This window comes from Fulmarus glacialis, unplaced genomic scaffold (genome assembly GCF_000690835.1).
Source record: "Fulmarus glacialis isolate BGI_N327 unplaced genomic scaffold, ASM69083v1 scaffold40876, whole genome shotgun sequence".
Lineage (NCBI taxonomy): Eukaryota > Metazoa > Chordata > Aves > Procellariiformes > Procellariidae > Fulmarus > Fulmarus glacialis.
Window position 1 is genome coordinate 18,761 of NW_009219504.1, and position 19,878 is coordinate 38,638.

Consider the following 19,878-nt stretch of genomic DNA (forward strand, 5'->3'; position numbering starts at 1 on the left):
CCCATTCATGTTACCAAGGAGCCCCTCTGTCAGGTTCCAGGGCAGCAGTTCAGATCAGCTTGAGTTCTCCTACCCTTACCCAGGACCAGGGAGAAGGATAATGTCAGAGAACTGCCCTTTCTTACAGTATTAGCCAACTTACTCAGAGCAATGTGCTTTTAAATCACAATATAAGGCACACCTTAGCACGCTGGGTTTTTATTGAGTGTCTGCACTAGAGAGATGTATAGGCAGGCATATATTGCTGTGAAAGAAGAGAACAGCGAATTTACAGCCTAAACTATAAAGTGTGTTAATCAGCCCTCCAGTAAAACACACTTCTGAATACAGTTCCAAAGACAAATGTAGCATTGCTACAACTTAAGTGATGATTTGACTTATGCTTCCGAAGTTAAAAGGAGGAGGAATGCAATAGAAAATGTTATCTCCGCCATGTAGAGATGGTAAGGCCCTGTTAGCTAAAGCACCAGAACTTGCCCGTAGTTTGCAACCAATGAAAACATAACATTTTCAAAATGTGGACACACCCTTACCTCAAAATGGAGGAAGAAAAACCACACCTAAATGAAGAGCAATCACACTCCTGAAAAGCTTTAAAGTTTGCTGGGTTTTCTTGTATTAGTTGAAATTTTTTTCAATTTAGTTTTAACCTTCAACACATTTCAAGCAAATGAAGGTACGGACTTAGCTCCATAAAGAGCGCAAAAAGACAAACACCCAAGAGAATGAGTGAAGGTTGTGCATAACAACAATGCTTCTTATTAAGAACAAAGACCCACCATAGTTAAAGAATCACTCTCATAATGATCCAGTTATTGCCCTTTGCCCAGTGAAAAGCTGATTAGACAACGTTTTGCAGAACTCTGAGATTCCTTTGTTTATTATGTCCTGAGATGAATGACTAGCAGAAAATGCATTTAGGATGCATTTAGCCACGGTGCCAACACGAAAATACCAGGTATTAAGATTCATCAAGGTTGCATTAGTTTCAGAGCATGAAGAGACAATTACATCATCTCCTTCTGCATTTTGCCACACAAGGGCTTAGGGATAGCTTTCACACTCTCAGTCTGAAGTAACAAACCTTCATTTGCACCTCTAAAAGTCTCCTCAGAGTGTGGAGCTGCTCAACCTGTCAATCTGCGACTGCAGAGACATCCATCTGTATAGCTATTTATCATGATGAAAGGTAAAATTATAGTATCATTCATTTCCAGAAATTAAGCCCTTGTCTAATTAAAGATAAAAACCCAACAGCAGCAGCAGTCGTAAGTGCTCAGCATGCATCCACACGTACCAATAAAAGAGTGTAGAAGGGACAGAGCACGAAGAAGCAACACAAATTCAGAGCTCTAAGTCAGAATAATCACATTTAAAGTTCTTTTTGCTGCTAGCTATTACAACTCCCATTTATTTTACAGACCAGTTCTGCAAATTGTTCAGCACATAGCTTCTTTTAACCAAGCAATGCAAGAAAATCATTCGGATTTCACCTTCATTACTCAAATAATATGGATATGGGATGAAACCGTTTCTCACCAGAAGTAGAGAGGGGTTTGTTTGCAGGTGCTGGTCCCCAAGGATCCACAGAAGATTTTGCTACAGTAGAAGATGGCTGAGCAGGAGCCCAAGGGTCAACATTTTTGGACAGAGACTGAGCTGTGGATCCTGCTGGTGCTGCCCAAGGGTCAACGGAAGCAGCTGGTTTGGCACCTGCAAAAAGAACCAGCAGGAACACAACTCAATACAGTTTCACTTTGGAAAGCCTTCCTTGGAGATTAATCTCTCTTATGAGCCATTACTGCCAATTAATACTAAACATAAATAGGTGAAGCAGTTCAACATTAGGAATACTGGTAAGTCTCAGCATCTGTGTCATATGTACTGGACAACAAGTACAAGTAAATTCTGTGCAACACAGATGAATAAAACAATCTCCCATTTGAAACTGAATTTTTAAAAAATCTGCAGTTCCAACAAGAAAATAAACTTGCTTTTGTTACAGACATTGCCACCACAACAGACAATATCTGACTGAAGGTGACCTAAATCACAGAGTATATTTATGAACTCATGGGAAAGAAGCTTTCAAAAAAGCCTGTATGTAAAAGGTATGAAATACACAACATTAAGACTTGGACAAAGGAAAGAAATCGGTAAGATTCAAACGGAATAATTTTCAAACTCTTTTAACCATACTGTTATTTTATAAAAATATAATCAGCTTCCCTGAGCTAGTTATGCTTTTTTTACTCCCATCTGAAGGCGCTCCTCCTGACACAGATCTAAGCTGTCCACTGACACCCCTTCCTTTTTTTTTTTTTTTTTTTAACCCCAATGCCTGTATGTTCAGGATTCCCATTTATTGGAAGATGCTGACAACTCCTCATTCCTATAAATTCAGATTACCAAACTGCTTCAGGTTGTGCACAAGGTTACGGCTTCCTAGTGTAAAGTGACAAATTAAGGCAGTAAGGGAAGAATGAGAGAAGGAAACTTGCCTCACTATATACAATTTCCTGCCAGTTTCTTCTTCTTCCTCGCCCTAGTAATTTATTGCTTTTCAGCTTAGGTGACCTCTTCTTCCTTCTACCATTAAATTAAACTATTTTGGCTTATCAAACCCCAGGACTACTGAAGCAAATCACATTTCAGATTTGCAGTGGGCCAGCTCTGTGTCAGAAGGTATCACTCTTGCTTTGTTCCTATGATGTCCATCCCCGCTGCCCCCCCCGGCCATCAGAGTGCAGGAATGGGAACCTAGTACTTTAAATGCACATCCTGTACAACTCTACAGTGACCAGTTACCTTCAAATCAGATAGTACATGCAAACACACTTCCTCTTCCCAATGAAACGTCTCCACCAGTCATGGTTTAATTACTAAATAAGAACAACTGTATAATCCAAGAGTAGGACAGAATTACCCATGCGGTACACGGCTATTATCTTTAACCACCATATGGGTTTCAAGTTACAACTGAATATTGTTTTATTTTTTAAAACTACACACAAACCCCCTTGGCATCACAATATTCTTGAAAACCAATTCAATGCTACACACAGTGGCACAAATCCCGATTTCCAATGTTGGTCTTTGTTTCATCAACAGGTGGCATGGTCTTGCTACAGCTTCGGACCAGGAAATGCTAAAATTCTCTCAGTCAGTCCAACTATTCCCACACCGGTACTTACACTTCCTTTATCTACCCTTAGTGCTGAGTTACGAGCAATGCCACACAAGAAATGCTAATGACAGCACTTCCCATAAACGGAAGCTTTCAAAAATGTCTTTTCTTTCATAAAGAGAGCGCACAAAATTAGAGCGCTTGGGAAGATACCTTCCCGTAGCTTCCATTATCTCTACTGAAATGCCAAAGCACATGCAGGATTTGAGAAACAGAGTTTAATGAGTCACTCTTTTATTAGCAGTCAAATTCATAAATCTTACATCTTCAAGACTATCTTTGGGAGCCAAGTAACCAGCAAGCTGGAACAAGGGCTTGTTCTATGGTATTAATAAAGTTGGGAGTCACTGAGAGGAAATGCTACAACTGCAACTGGTACAAGGAAAATCTTGTCAGAGGATTATGTATCAAGCACGAGGTTTGAAGAAGGTGGATTTTGTTTGGTTTTTAACCACAGAAAAATACACTGAACAGCCTTAGGGCCCAAACTTGGGACTTTTTCTGATATCATGCTTGCAGTTTATCACAAAAAAAGAAACAGATTACACTTAGAACAATGAACTGTAGTTGGCCCAGCAGCTATGTAGGTGCCTTTAATGCCACCGTGGCGGGGGGGGAGGGGGGGCGGGAAATGCATTTCATTATTAAACTTCAAAATTTTCATCAGGAATCTCAATGGTGGTGTGCTGAATGCTAATGCAAATGACTTTGAAGCACTTTATAGCAGAGGTCGTAGAATCACCAGCCTGAAGCAAAACTGACAGAACTAAGCTGTTAGTCTTCAGGAAAGAGCTTCCATTTGTATAGAAACCCCCTGCCCCCTCAAAAAAAAAAAATCCAAAGCCAACAAAAAAATAGATCCAGCTCCAATTCCACAGACGTAGCAAGTTTAACACATACTGTGAGGAACCATCGAGTTTTTTATGCAAAGGAGTAACTCCTTGGACAGACTTTGGCTAACCTAGAAAACAGCACACTACATAGGCAGCAAAACACACACACAAAAGCAAACAAGCAAAACAGTGGACTTAATTGCTCTTTAAGATGTGAAGCACTGGATCTTTCACTTCAGAAACAGATTCCATGAATTTAGCATCAAAAGCTTACGAAACACGGTGAATATTTAAAATGGTAACCTCAATTTTTTTGTTTAGTATAAAAATCTCTATTTAAACAATTTAATCCATTTGGTTCTGACAGTATACACATCACATTTCATTAGAGGCAATTAAAGACATGGTAATTCAGATCTATGGCCCTCCTAACCACAGCACCCTGCCTAAGTACTATATTAAATACTGGCAAGAGTCTAAAGCCATGACACTGGACACAACTAGCAGCCAAAGCATGAGCATCCCCCCAGTCTGAGACGAGTTGTTTTTGCTGTACAAAGACAACAGAAGCTTCACTCTTCTCCTCTTTCTTAAGATTCAAAATGCACACACAAAAACCCAGCTGCTTAAAAAGCAAGAACAGAGTGCAACTTCCATTTGTTTCTGCTTGGAAATGAGTTAGGGGAACATTAGTTCTAGAGTACAGGAAACAGTCAAAATGGGCTAATATACTGTCGTTATCAAGCATGACATTGTACATTGAGAAACTCTGAAGAGCTCAACATTAAAAAGCAAAAACTTTTAAATAAGCATTCCTTCTGCAGTTTATTCTTACCAAATGATTGCCATGGGTCAGAGGCAGTAGCTGCAACTGTGGATCCTCCCCAGGGATCAGTTTGGTTTGCAACAGCAGGAGGTCCCCAAGGCTCCGTTTTCTGTGGGGCTGGTGCCGACGAGGGCAGGGCATCCATTAGGTCCAACAAAGTGGTATGCTGAGGGCAGGAATAATCTGAGCTTTAATCAAGAGCATTACCAATCTGAAGTACAAACCCATGAGAGTGAAGAAGCAATTTTTTTTTTTCCTTTTACACACCTGCATTGACTAGTAGTTTGAAATTTAACCCACATGGAAGAAGCTTTAAGCTATACAACAAAGCAATCCCAAAAGCATAAAAGAGCTCAGTATTAAGCTATTTTGTGTTACTGTATTTCAGCTTTTGGCAGCATAACCGGGAATTTCTTAGTCGAAGGCACTACCTCCTTCTTTTTGGGAATTTTAATTGTGTCTCTGCGACTCTCCTCCAGAGCCATCTGTAATCTCAGATCATCTCCGCGTCTGAGGCGCTCCTCCTGCAAAGGAAATCAACACTGTTGATATAGACCATTAGCCTAGACTGTGCTGCTTGCTCCCTCCAGGTCTCTAGCCCCCTTGGCAGGACACTGCCAGGGAAGGCCTGGGCAGTACTCCCTGCCACCCTAGGAGTGATGCGCACCACAGGCACGCGCAGTGGGATTGCCAGGGTTATTTGCTGTACCTTGTACATAACACAAGTGTGTGTGTGGGGGAATTCTTGTGATTCTTGCCTCAAACAGAGGTCAGGAGCACCCTGACCCTGTAACACCATCGTAACAGTGTGATCATAACATCCATTTTGCTGACTGAAATTTACCCTTGTGTTGTTTTACTCCTAATGGGAAAGGTATAAACGAAACATTCTTTCCAAAAATTCAGTTACAATGCTAGAACCATCACTGAACTGAAAGACAAAGTAAATATCCCAGCTTTAAATTATTGTAATGTTTTTGAACATTCAAATCACCACTGAAGGACACAGTGATTTAAACTTTACTTTTCCTGGCTTCCGTCAGCTTCCCTCCACAACTGATGCAACTATTATAGAGAACGCTAAGTGAGTTAATCTAGCCAACTCCATGCATATCTTGTAGTTCTTTAACATCTGTAAACTACCATGTTTGTGGTACATTCAACTACTTTAAATATCTTTGCTTGCATCACGTCTTTCAGAAGTTGACCAATTCCCCAGCTGGTATTTCCCTTGCAATTTTTTAAGCTATTTCAACTGATAGATTCTGATTTTCATTTTCTTTAACTTTATTGCTCAATAATGACGAAGTTTACTGGGTGATAGTTTCCCTTTCCAAGCACAGAGGTACTAATGCCTGACATACAGCAGTAAGCTAGAATCGTCACAGGAAGCCTCTAAAATATTACGGACACTCAGCAGGCTGACTTGAATTTTCACCCATAGCTGAGATCAACAACTTTGTTATATATTAATATGCAGTAAACTTTATCCACAATTACAGCACTTACTGCAAATTCAGAATGAACCTCTAAGAATTACCACAGTAACATAACCCGTGTGATACATTAGGAGCCAAGCTATTTTAAACCAGGTTCTTTATAAATTCTAGTACTTTGTGTCAGGTCATCCTTCTGTTCCAGACAACCTCACCGAATGAGCAGATCATTCAAAATTTCATTGTAATCAGAATTCACTGACATTTCTTATGCTGGCCCCACTAATGAAGGTTTTCAGGACAGTCACGTTTTCAGTTCTTCCCAACTGAAAACATCTTCAGTAATGTGATGATTAACACCCTCCCACACAAAGTCTTCTTGCAAAGTGACTGTCATCTCCACTAGTCTCAACAGCTCGGAGGCTGCAGTTACTTTAAAAAGAGATTTAAAAAAAATTTAAAAAATAAAAGAGCAACATCTTCCAAAATGGCCTTTCTCTCCCCCCATTCCACCTGGAGCAAAGCCAAGCTGCCATTGAAAAAAACAGGATTGTAGTCTCAACTATCAAAGCATAGACACTTTGGAAAACCTACACGGGAACTGACCTGCTCCGCCACTTCCCGGCTCATTGCCAGCGCGAGCTGCAGCTGGAGCTCCTCTTCTCCACTCGTCTGAGGCCGGGCCTGCTCGAGCTCCGAGGAAACTCGAGGGGATGTAGCTGTTGGAGACAAAAACCAGCAAATTTAACACCAAACAACAAAAAGATATAACAGGTTTGATTATTCCTCTGATCAGACCACCCCACTTTCAACACAGCCATTCTTCAAGGTCCCCAGCGCAGTGAGAGGCCCCCCAGGTGCCAGGGGCCACCATCGGCTCCTTGAACTGTCAGAGATAAAGCTTGTACCACGGCTGAGGTTAACAAGCCAGAACAATTAAGCAGGGAGAACTCTGCAAGGCAGTTCAATTGCTTTAAAGGAAAAACTTCCTGGAAAACAAAGGCTTTTTGTGTTAGTGGGGTTGTAGTATCAAGAAGTATCACCAACGAACGCTGGATACCCTGTCTCAGTGTACCAAAGCCTTGGGGGGTAGGACACTGACTTAAAAAACTACAGAATTAATCATTCAAGAAAACATTTGTTGATATTTCTTACATCTTACACTGTCAGTAAGAATTTGCTGGGAGTTGGCCAATACCAGGGTAAAACTGGATACCACCCACTTTTCTGTAAAATAATACAGTCTTAATGGGACAGATAAAGAACTATTCTTAACTGCTAGGCAGGCTCAGAGACCAACAAGCCAGCTATTCATACTCAAAATTTACAAAAATACTGTATCATTCTCTGTTTAAAAAATAAGTTTGGTGTATGTGTTAGGGGGTTTTTGTTGCTGGTTGGTCTTTCTTTAGATGAAGACCTCTATTAGCTAAGTAGCAGCTGGTAATCTCCCTCACTCCTACCCAAATAACAGTCAAGCTTGACAGCTAAAATACACAATTTCTCAATACACAAATATTCTTTTACTGATGTTTTCAGTACAGTAGCATGCAGAAATTCCCATCTGAATGGGACAATACTAATAGGCTTATCACTATACAGTAATTACACAATTTTTGTCCTCTCTCTCTCTCTCTCTGAGATAATTCTCTAGCATCCAAATAATTTATACAGAAATTTTATCTTACTTTGGCAAGAAAGTTTATATTTAATGGTTGGAATGATAATTAGTTTGGCAAAATATATATTGACATTTAATAAAGAAGACCCATATTTTTAAACTATGATGTCAAGCTCAAAGAAAACACGTTTCTTCTTTATAGGTCAGCTAGGCATGTAAAAATTAGATTGCCAAACTGTAATTTAAAAAAAAAAAAAACAAAACAAAACAAACACTTTTTCAGTCACTACTTCAATCCTTCAAGTATTTCCCAGTCATGTCTCCCCCTAACTTTTAGGCCAAAAATGACATTATAAAAATGCAACCTTCTCTCTCATCCAGCAGGCCAGAAGGAAGGTGACTCTCCGTAAATGAGGAATGACCTTTCCTTTCCACCATACACCCAAAGTATCCCATCCCATCCCACTCCATTTCTAAAGGCACAAATTAATTTATCACCCAGAATGATTCCTTCCACATTGTACTGATCCTGAAGCTTTCAAGCCAACCAGACAAGCTCCTTACTTCACAGAAAGATGTTACTCATACCTCAGTTCTATTACTTTTTCAAACTTTCTCATATAAAGTATCTAAATTTAGCCTGCCTCACGAGTACTTTTTGCTCCAACAGTCACAGCTAGGCTCTCCAATATATTACATGTACTAACACAGACTTAAAGTAGGAATAAACAGGGCACCAGATAACAGGATGTCTGACAGCATGGAAAATATAACCTTAAAATGTTTGTAAAATTTGAATATTCTTAAATATGAAAATAAAGAGAATTAAAAAGAAAACAGGATAAAACTCAACACAAGGTTACCAAAAGGTAGCCCATTACAGAAAAGCTGAGATGCTTCTCTGATTTGTCAGTCAAAAGGAAAAGCAGTAAAGTTAATCTATGTGGACTCAGCGAAGTATTTTATGATGCTAAATAGGATGTTACTGTTAAACAGAGGGTAGTGTAAGAACTGAAATAGGTAAAGAACCAGTTGAAGAAGAGATTATAACATACTGCCTACCACCAAGGAAGTTTGCTAACAGTTTCTCAAGAACTGGCTTTAAGACCAATCTTAAGAAAAATTATGTAATAAACAAATGCAGGAGGTTATGGGAAAATGCAAAGATAATGCTAAGAAAAATTGTCAAACTAGAGGGAGAAACAGGACTATTAAAAAAACAGATGACTGAGAAGGGAAATGGGATGATGCAGAGAAAGAAAAATAATTCCTTTGATGACCGCCTTCTGCTAACTGGGGGCATCAACTGCAAGTGACAGAGATGCAGAGAACTTTCTTTAGCACTAAAACACATGATCACTCCCAGCCACTAACCTAATACAGCTATTACTAACATTAGCACTACTGCATCAAAGCACTAGTCAGAATTCATAGAATCATACCAAATGCAATTCTAGTCATTCAAATCCAAGACAGATGATTTCAAAACAGAATGGATGTGGAAACGCTTCCCTTCTGAGCATAAAGAGTATTTTCTGTGTTTATCTTTGCAAAAAGAAAATTGACCCGTTTAAGGTTGCTAAATACATCAGGCTTGCAAATACCATGGAGTGAGAAAAGCTATTTAAGATAAAGGGGCAAGAACTAATAGTATAAATTGAGTGTGATTAAATTTGAGATACAAATAGAAAGAAGCAGCTTTCCAGCAGGAAAAAAGAGTCTAACTAGTTTAAAACCAGAGCTGGATAAACATGCAAATCTGACACCTACATAGTCACCTGAGAACAAATCGCAGCTGGACTATGATCAGGCAGGTACCTTCTGGCCTTCTGTTTCTTTAACTGCAATTGAGGGGAAGAACATGATTTCCTGCACTTTTCGCATAGGAGCTTTTCCGTCTCTGTTGACATAACTACGTTCCATAACAAGTAAGAAGCTGGTGGTAGAATGACTTTAAAATGATGTGAAATGGGTTAACTCCGTTGATTTTCCTCCCATTTCCACATGAAGGACTACTTACTGAAAGTGGTCACCAGTTTCAACTTTCAACAGCACGCAGCATTTTTGCACTAAAAAGCTGCACGAAGCAGGGATTGCATCCTACTCCAAGCGTCTCACTTGCCCTCCCATGGTGGGTCCTCGCCTCCCAGCCGCGCACGGGAATGGCAGGCTTGCTTTGGCAGAGAGCTACATTACCTCACAGCTCCCAACAGAGACCAGCATTCAGCAGCTCCAGGATCTGAACACTGATAATAAGGGGTCTCACAGATATAGCTTATTTCTTTTCACTTTTAGGCTTTTCAGCAATTCATTCTACTTGGTTTTATTAACTCTAAAAGGCACTTTAGAGCTCCTTTTACAAAAAAAGGAAAAAACTGACAATTTTAAATTCTTCCTTGGGCCTCACATTAAAAAACGTTGATAAGAATGTTGCTATTTCACATTTAAACTTCTGCAGTGGTTATAAAACCATCTACATTAAATAGCTACCAGCATAATTTTTTGAAGAGGGTTTAAGGGACATTCAAAACACTATTCTTGGTAGTAATCTGACATGTTTTATCCAGCAACCTCACTCCTAAATTCCCGCAGTATTGTAACTGCCTTTCTATACTGGCCTCGTCCTGCATTAACGTTTTAGTTTGCAAGGATCTAGCATAAAGGTTATTGCCTTAGTAACAGTATTGCTGCCACACAAAGAATCTCTTATCCCACAGCACATGACAGTTAACTCAGATGTTTATGTAAGATGGGACTCAATAGATCAATTCTGACCTGCTAAGCCCTGCTTTGTTGCTGCTTTGAGAATTTGGAGATCCCGTCCCTCCTAGGCTGCCCAGAAGCAATTGCGTGGGTATCTGCTTCTGCAGGGAGACATGCCACCGGCCTGGCTTCTCAGCACGACTCTAGCTGCAGTGCAAGGAAATAATTTCCAACCTCAGTTAATCACTAAAGCAGGATTCTGGTCCACCATCTGTCTCTGGTGCAGGCTATGACGTCTTTCATACGTATCTATTGGTAATTTACTGTATTTTGGCTATATTAAAAGCCCTCTGTAGATGTCTATAGGTTTGGTTAAATTAGTGAGTTAAAGTATATATACAGTACACAGCTAGAAAGCAGAGTCATTGCCTACATTAATGATAAAAATCAAAATCAGTCCCAGCATAAAAATCAGACCGGGTATTTTCATTCAGAAGCGTGTGCTTGGTTTTTTGGGTGGGTTTTTTGTTTGTTTTTGGTTGTCTTTTTTTTTTTTTTTTAAATGTCACTCTAGACCAAGTGACAGCACAGAGTGCCATGGCAAACAAGCCCCAGCTTTATAATTTGCAGGTGGCATTCTTAAGAACAGAATTCAGTTCTTAGTCACATTTGTTCAGAAAGAAAAGCTGCTTCCTCACTCAATCGGTACATCTACAAAGGCAGAAAAAACTAAGGCTTGAAAAATTAGAATATCATCAAGGTAAGAACTTAGAAACTGATAGCAACTCCCTTGGGAACCAAGCAGAGATCCCATTTGTTAGTCTTCAAATGAAAGACTATTCAAATAAAGATGGGATACTTTCAAAAAGCCAATCTAACCTCTCAAATTATGAAAGGGCATGTGCAAACTGCTTAATCTAGAAGAAACTGTGTAATCCATCTTTCCATTGGGAATTAAAGAGATCTTTCAAATACAAGAAGAGAATTAATAGCACCTATTAATGCGACAAGGTGGAGCTGATCAGCCTTACTGCATGATTTCCAATTGCACTGAAGCAGACAGAGCACTTTTGAAATTCATTTAAACTGAAGAAATCCTTAAGGCTTGTTTTGCTTAAAGAGCATTTTTTCTCCCAGGTGATCCCTACGCTCATCTTAATAGACATAGTTAGATAATTTAGTGCAACAACAGAAGCCTGGTTACACTTATGGCATCTCCCACCTCTACTTAGAGCACCAGAAAAATAAAAGTATGATGAAAGGATTAAATCAAGTTGTCAAGTGACATCTAACAGATAACACAAGAGTCTACCAAATTCCTTCAACACCTCAGACTACAGAAATTATCCACACAGCTCATCCAGACTCATTGCTGGATGATATGCCGTATACATTCCCTGACTAAGATGGAAGGCCAGAGATGTATTCCAACCTGCAAAGATGCAAAACAGATTATAAAAAAAACTTTAAAAACAGGAGCATTTTGAATTTCCTAGTGTCAAACCCAAATTAGTAATTCCTCTGAATTATTTTCTACTCCAAGCAAAAGGGGAGACAAAGCTGAAATAGATGAGTGAACACAAACTTGCTGACGCTTCACAAAACTGTTTTTAAATAATGAGTCAACTTAATGTGAATAATCATTGGAAATACTAAAATAAAATAAAAACTAAAAATTATTTCAGCTAAAGAAAATTGCTCCCAAAATCCTTACAGGTAAGGTTAACAGACTTGGCATTTCACAAGATCCATAAAAGCCCTTTTCAGTCCATCTTTCAACAATCTTTTATCAAATAGGCTGTATGTATAATGTATAATAATTTCTCAGCCAAGCGGCCTACCTCCAGGCAAAGCACTCCTCTAAAATCAGGTCACACTGTGCACATTGCCTTGTTCCCTACTCTGCCGTGTTTGTGTAAATGAAATTAGGACATTAAAACACACACCAGTCTTGCTCTGCCAACATTTCTAAGTGCAACCCAAACCCAAGGCAGCAGATGGCCAAAGGAAAGGACATGTGTACAACCCAAAATAACACAGGTAGGTCCTGGTTTAGGCATAATAGGATTGGACCTCTTCAAAAAGCGGGGCTTCAGTAAACTTGCTTTTAAAACATGAAGGCAGTACAGGGAGAGGACCAGCATTTTCCAGGGATCCTTCAAAGTTCAAACTAATTCAAATGCACTATTGTCTGGGGGCAGGGGTGCCAAGGAATTGGCTCTGTCAGTCACTTTCCTCCAGGTAGAGTTTTTCCATCACTTTTCCGACTCCTGCAGCCACAAGGAGCTGCAGCAGACCACACTGCTTGCTCCCTCAGCAGCCACAGCTCAACTGTGACAATCCGGATAGGTCTGCTAAAGACAACACAACTAACCTGCTCCCATGACAGTTGAGAAAGAACAAGGTAATCCAAGTCCCTACACTCCTGCCCCATCTCCTAAGAGCTTCTGCAGGCCCGCGGTGCTCGAGCACAGCATTTTGTAGGTACTCTAAACTGTCTGCCACACAGCCGTAACTGTGGGTTACGCTTCTGCCATGCTCCAGTGTAGCAACAGAGTAATATTCCTGCGTAAGGCTCTGCTGAAAGAATACTTTAAAAAGATAGTTACTAGATGAAGGACTTTATCAAGACCAGTAAACTCTAACAAATGCACTCCCAGGCTTGAAACAGCATCCCAGTTCAGACTTAAGAGGTCTATATTAAGAACACCCTACTTTTCCCCATGCAGCCATAAATCCAGAATCCTATTTAAGCAGTCATTGGCAGCTGTGGATGAAACAAGGCTAGGAACAAGAGGCTGACGTTTTCAACACTGGGTGACTAACGTCTAGCATAAAGACACTATTTAGACACAAAGCCAGATGAGGGGTGGGGAACTATTGCTCCAAAAGATTTCAAATATTGACTTTATATTCCTTCCTCTCCCCAATACGTTTAGTTTTAGCACCGCACAAGAACATTTCCTTAATGTGAAACAAAACCTGGTATCAGATTTTATGCAACTCTATACAATTTACATATTTTCCAAAATAAAAACTTCTATGTATTTTGTCATGGAGTATTTGATAGCTCCTAATCTGAACATTAATTGCCCCAGCTTAAAGCTGGAAGATAGCCAATTGTCCCCAGTATGTCAGAAATTGTTGACAAGATGGAGGTTGGGAGGAGCTTTGTTTTTGCTTTTAGCTTTACAGTATCTCTCTTGGCTTCCACTTGCAGATTACGAGACTAGATAGCAAACCCCATACTTTTACAAATGTTTGCATCAACAGTCAGTAATATTCACATGCCATAATGTACTCTCTAGAACTATACAAGCTTTACAGCACAGAGATCTTCAGGGCCGACAGAGTCATTAAGGCAAAGCTTTGGGGAAAGGATTTTATTAAAAACTATCATGCTTCACCATTTCACCTTCCACATTTTCTAAAGGATTGTTAGAGATGAGATGAAAATATCTGCAAGGAAATGGGGAAAATGTCCTTATTCGCATGTGTGTCTTGCCTGCAGCAGTGAGGGATGATGGTACATCAGTCAAGAGATCCTTTTCCATCTTGAACATCTCACACAATACAGGCTATCAACACTGCTTTTATTTTTTCATAAAGGTTAAATTCAGGACACAGAGACCAGCAACTCTATAAGGAAAACCTTTCTGGCTCAACATCAAATACAAAAACCAATTCTTACACGCACTCTCAGATACAAGCCTATACATATGCTTAAGAAGCTAGAGAAGAGCAGTAGTTTGAGCATTGCAGTGTTTACAGTCAATGCTGTACAGTGCAGCTAATTCAACATTCTGAAGAAACTGAACAAAATGGGTCCACTGACTTATCCAATATTGTACTTTTAGTAACTGACAGAAGGGGGAGAGATCCCTCACGCACAATCCTAACACATTATCCACTGGAAGTTACTTGTTCCCCTAGTGATCTGTCCTGGAGAAGCTATCAAGCTCTTTCAGCCAGCTCAGGCTTCTTTTCTTCTGCAAGAAAGTATTAAAAAATGAGGAGATTTTATAGCCAAACACAATCTTTTCAAGTAAGGGGAATGCATTCAGCTAAGAATTCTCAAAATCTTCAATCCCCACCCATTGCATCTAGCAGGGAACAGAAGTAAAATGTGCTAATACCAACAACACTGAGAGATGAAACATTTCATTTAGCTATGTTGGTGAAAAGGCTGTGACACTCTCCCAAATTTTATTTCTATTTGAATATTAATAAGACATGCTAAATATCTAGCAAAGAGGGTGGATGTACATTTTTAATAGGCAAATCTTATGCTATAGATTGCAAATCTAAACGCCTCTGATCTTCTCTTCAAAGACTCAGAGAAATGAAAGACAATTCTACCAGAATATACAGTACAGCAACTGCATCTTAAAACTGTTATAAGGAGAGTATTTCCCAGGAGCTAAGCATAACTTAATTCCTTTTACATATTTTACTGAATCCATATTTTCAGAACAAAAGAAGGGTATCATTATAGAATAAAAGAAAACATGATGGATACAATCTCTTTCACTTTAAATAATGAAAAGCATCTTTTCCATTAAATTTAGAAGGCACAAGAATAACCCTACATTTATGTAACAGATTAAATGTCTGGATTTTGATGAAACTCCTTCCTCGTCTCCTAGGATAAAGGACAAAGCTCTACACAAAGTTTTCCGTTATCAGCAGCACTTAGCACAGCTGTTTTGTAAGGTGCTGGTTTGCTTTGCTATACTCAATTAAACCATACAAGAAACATTAAAACTTCAAAAGATGCAGATCATAAAAACTAACAGCCATCTGTATTTTTGCTGATAGATAATTAAGTCCAGGAGAGTCTACCACAGAGCAGGAACCTAAAGAAAAAAAAAAAAAAGCCTGAGATTTCTAAAGCTTCTTAGGTACATGCTTATGTGGGAGGAGGAAAAAAGATTAAGAAATCATTACCTCAAAAGCAATCTTGCAAATAGAGATATACAGCAAAGTCACATGCAGGCAAATGAGAGTATCGAGTAAATCAACACTGTGTACTGAAAGAATAACCAAACTTGCTTTTTGACATCTAGTCCCCCATCAAAATTCTTAAAGTGTCCGAGGAACAACAATTCAGAAACACACCCTGATTGCTCAATCCTTGCTGTGAGGAATAGTTCGAAGCCTCTGGTAGCATTTAACATGACAAACAATAGTTACATGCACTAATTAAAGTTAAGAGCTGGTGAAGAAATAACCCTGTGGAACAAACCAAAGGTGTGCTCAGCATACCTTAGTGACTATTATTTCAGTCCATCAGCATAAGTTAAAAACAACAATATTTCAAGCTATCTCCTAAATTAAGAATTTTTGTCTGTAGACAGAGATCTACAGACCTCAAAAGAAAAAACGTTATTGTTGTGATAACAATATACATGTTGTGCTTCAAAAATTCACACTGAATCAATGCCCAAGTATGGTTATTACAGAAAAACTAAAATGTTTGTTATTCCACTGTTAATTAAGAGATAAGATAAAAATTCTCATACCTGGAAACCTTCGTGCACTTTTTTTGAACCCCGCATCCTAAAAATATTTCCTTTTGAAAAAAAAAAAAAAAAAAAAAAAATTTCCTGCTCTTCTCCAACGCTTTAAATGGGCAGAGATTTTCTTCATCCTAACTGTTACCTCCTACTGCCTTCCACAGAAAATGTCTGTACATGTCAGGGGTACTGACACCTTTCACGTATTTATAATTTGAGAAGCACTTTGGGACACAGGACATGACAAACTTAAGATTCTTAAAACTGGTGCTCAATCGATTCACCACACTGGCTCAGTTACAGTCCTCCACACACTATAAGCATTCATTTAAAGAAAAGATTTTCCTTCAGAATTAGACCACAACCACTGACATTCCAGCCAAAGCAGCTTTCATCAGATCATTACTTATATTAAGAAGGATTTAGTGCCAAATCAGGCCTCTTCCTAACATGACAGGGAGTTCCCCCAAGCAGTGGTATAAAGAATCCATTCTTCCCACATCACTGTATTTTTTTTAAAAGAATGAAATATAGTATTTAGTACTGATACTTGCATACTAAATGCTGATAGTATAAATATTTAAACACATATTCAAAGAGTTACTCCTCTAAGAACTGCTGAGCAAGCAATGAAGTAAATTAAATACCAACATTCTTCCTAAAATAAAACAGCAGCACCATAAAGAAAATACCTAGCAAAATGATCCAGGGAATACTCCGTATTTCTAATTTTTTCTTGAATTATACTTAACAAAAAAAACCTTAACATGACAAATTTTCAAGCACTCCTTTTAAAACTAGAAACAAATAAAAAACATTAACAATCTCCCAACTGAGATTGGGGGCCTATCAGATCAAACATTGGAACATGTTCACAAAAGCAGCTTGACAATGCTACCTTGAGGAATTGACAGTAAACAGCTGCTTTTTAAATCTATTTACGTCAACACACACATCCTCTCCAAAACAAATGTTTAGCCAGTCATTTGAAGAGACATTAGTGCCACCGAGCAGACCTACAAAGACTCAGCCATTGCAAAAAGCTCCTTGCAGTCAGCATATTAATCCTCCTAGCAGGCACCATTTACTCTCACTCTAACAGCAAATCAGAATACAAAATCTCTCAAAAGAAAAGGAAGAGAAACTTCTTTTACGTGCGTTTGCTTGTACTTACAGCCATGATAAGATGCCGGGGATCCTCCAGACTTTCCATATTCTTGCTCCGAGTAGCTGGTGGATAGGTTTGGCTGACTGGAGCCTCGGCCGAAGGTGATCTGATTGCTACCCACTCCAGTGGCCACCTGAGCCATGCGTTCTTTGGTCTTCAGGGCTTGGGCCCTCTCTGTCTTGAGTCGCTCATCATCCTTCAGAAGAGACACTAGCTGCTTGGACTTCTCCCTCACATTGATGCCCTGGTCTTTACCATCTCGATCAATATACTGAAAATCTTTCAACGTCTGGATAGCAAAAATATTCTCTTTACATTGCTGCGCCACCCTCTCAGAACCAGTTTTAATCAGGTAATCTAACAGAGTAAGGGCCTTGTATACGTGTCGCCAGTTCTTGCCATGGTCATTCAGTCGTTTCCAGATCATGCTCATAATTTCAGAAAAGGCCACAACGTTGTAAGTCAGATCTGCTATTTCAGTCATTAATGAACTGGAAGGACCCCAAGGGTCATTAGAGGTCGCTTCCCGAACTTTTATTTCGGCCTCTGAATAATTGTTCACAATGTTCTTCATCTGCCGTCTAATAGACGAAGTCGTCATTTTTATTTCCCTTTTTAACAAGACAGATTCCAGAACACAAACAAAAAGGGGCTATATTTGCTCTTCTATGAACGTTTCCAAACTGCAAAGGCTCCGTATCAGTGGCTTATTTGTAACACGTTCTACTACAATCATTTCCTCTCTTCAAGAGAATGACACGAGAAAATGAAAATCATGACCTAAGTAAGGAAAGAAAACAAAGCATGTTAGTTGTGTCTTTAATTATTCCTACATGGAAAGCAATCTACATACACTTTTGAGAAATTTTGCTAGAGTTAGCTGATGAATTTTCTTCCCGAATTTTTTCAGGACATCTGATTTTGAAAACAACTTGCTCGTCTCACAAGTAATATTAAACATTGAAGATTAAAAACTTGAACTGCTGAACAAGACAAAAGCAAGAAGATAACCATGGTGATGTAAATGCAAAATTTTAAAAGCAAAACAGAAACAAAGTCCAAGAAAAGACTTACGGATTTAATTTCCAACAAGGTAAAAACCTACCTAGAATTTTTAATTACAGAAATTACAATGCTAGCTTGCAGAGCTGAGATGAAACTACATTAGAAATTCCATGCTTAGCAGCCATTAGCTTCCCTCTAACAGCTGACAACTGCAGTCTGCTACCATTGCTGTAGGAATCTGCGTACTGAGAGAATAAGCAAACTTCCTAAAAATTAATCAAGTTTTTTTCTGAAACCATAGGTAACTTTAAAGCACGCTCAGTTTCAGGGCAGAGATCTTGAACAGTGCTCTTGCATTCAGTTGAGGCCTAGGGAAGACAAATGAGCACCAGAACGATGCACTCCAACTCAAGGTGACCTTTAATGCTAAGCAGATTAGAGGGGAATTTTTTTTTCCAAATGCATTTACTTTGCACATTTGACAACAGTCATCAGATCTACAGTTTCTGCTCCATGTGTCTTTCACACAGCACAGAAGAATTGTTAATTGTATGCAAATGCAATTGTAAAACCAAAATGACTGGCAAGAAACCCAAGGACAAGCTCTAGAGCTGGAAAGCTGTTTCAGTTATTTATTTAAGGTCACTGTTTCAAGTAAACAGAGGCCTATTAAGCTTTAGAATACGTTACTTGAGTAAACTGGCAGATTTTGCTATTACATTAACACAGTTAGCATAGCCTTTGATATTCACCACTTGCATGAACACTAAGCATTGGTTCTGTGATGGAACTTGCCACATTAACAAAGCTTGCACATTCAAGATGTCCTCTAACAGCATTTCTCCAAACACTCCAAAGAAGCAACAGTATCACTTACAAAAGACAGGGGAGAGAAGTAAAGCACAGATTTCAAGCCTAATATTGTCATCGTTCTTCAAACTACTATTGTACCATTTAGAATGAAAGCAGAATTAAGTGTCAACTTGGACAACATGCAGCTCTATAATGACTTTCTCAGCATAAAGCCATATACCCTTCTTAGAAAAGGATTCTGGGCAAGTTAAATGACCACAGAATAGGTCCAATGAGTTACTGTATTTTACCTTGTTCCACTAAAGTTAACTTTTGGCAGAATAAAAACTATTATGACATCATGGAAAATTAACTTTAAATGAGACCAACACTAAACTTCAGGTATAATACATCATCCTGGTGTTCTCCTCAATATTTAAAACCAACTGTAGAAGAATGTCGATCTGTTGTCAGATGGCTAGTAGCAACAGGAATAAAAAGGGGGCATCTTCTCCTGGGGCATTTACAGGTTTGTGAATTATAAATCCAGCATTTGAAAAGGATCCTATATAAACATTCCCAGGTGCTCACAACTGCTGCTTCACTCCGAAAGTTAATGTTGTCCAAATCTGCTGGCTCACCTGCCCTTCTGATCACTCTCTAATGCATCACCCTCAAAAGGTGAGGCACCAATAAATAAAATAAGATAAAAAACAAACAACACCACACCACACACACACACACTTAACCTAAACCATTTCTTTTTGTCAGTAATAGATTAAGGCAAGTTC

General features: G+C 39.0%; 1 protein-coding gene across 1 annotated transcript in view; it reads right to left on the reverse strand.

Annotated features, from left to right (window-relative positions):
• Nucleotides 1-17,891, reverse strand: part of EPN2 (epsin 2) — a 21,212-nt gene extending 3,321 nt beyond the window's left edge. Inside the window, 6 exon segments of the mRNA XM_009580405.1 lie at nucleotides 1,540-1,713; nucleotides 4,856-5,057; nucleotides 5,278-5,370; nucleotides 6,889-7,001; nucleotides 15,512-15,514; nucleotides 17,297-17,891. Coding sequence (XP_009578700.1) covers nucleotides 1,540-1,713; nucleotides 4,856-5,057; nucleotides 5,278-5,370; nucleotides 6,889-7,001; nucleotides 15,512-15,514; nucleotides 17,297-17,891 — 1,180 coding nt within the window.
• Between the last annotated feature and the right edge of the window lie 1,987 nt (nucleotides 17,892-19,878).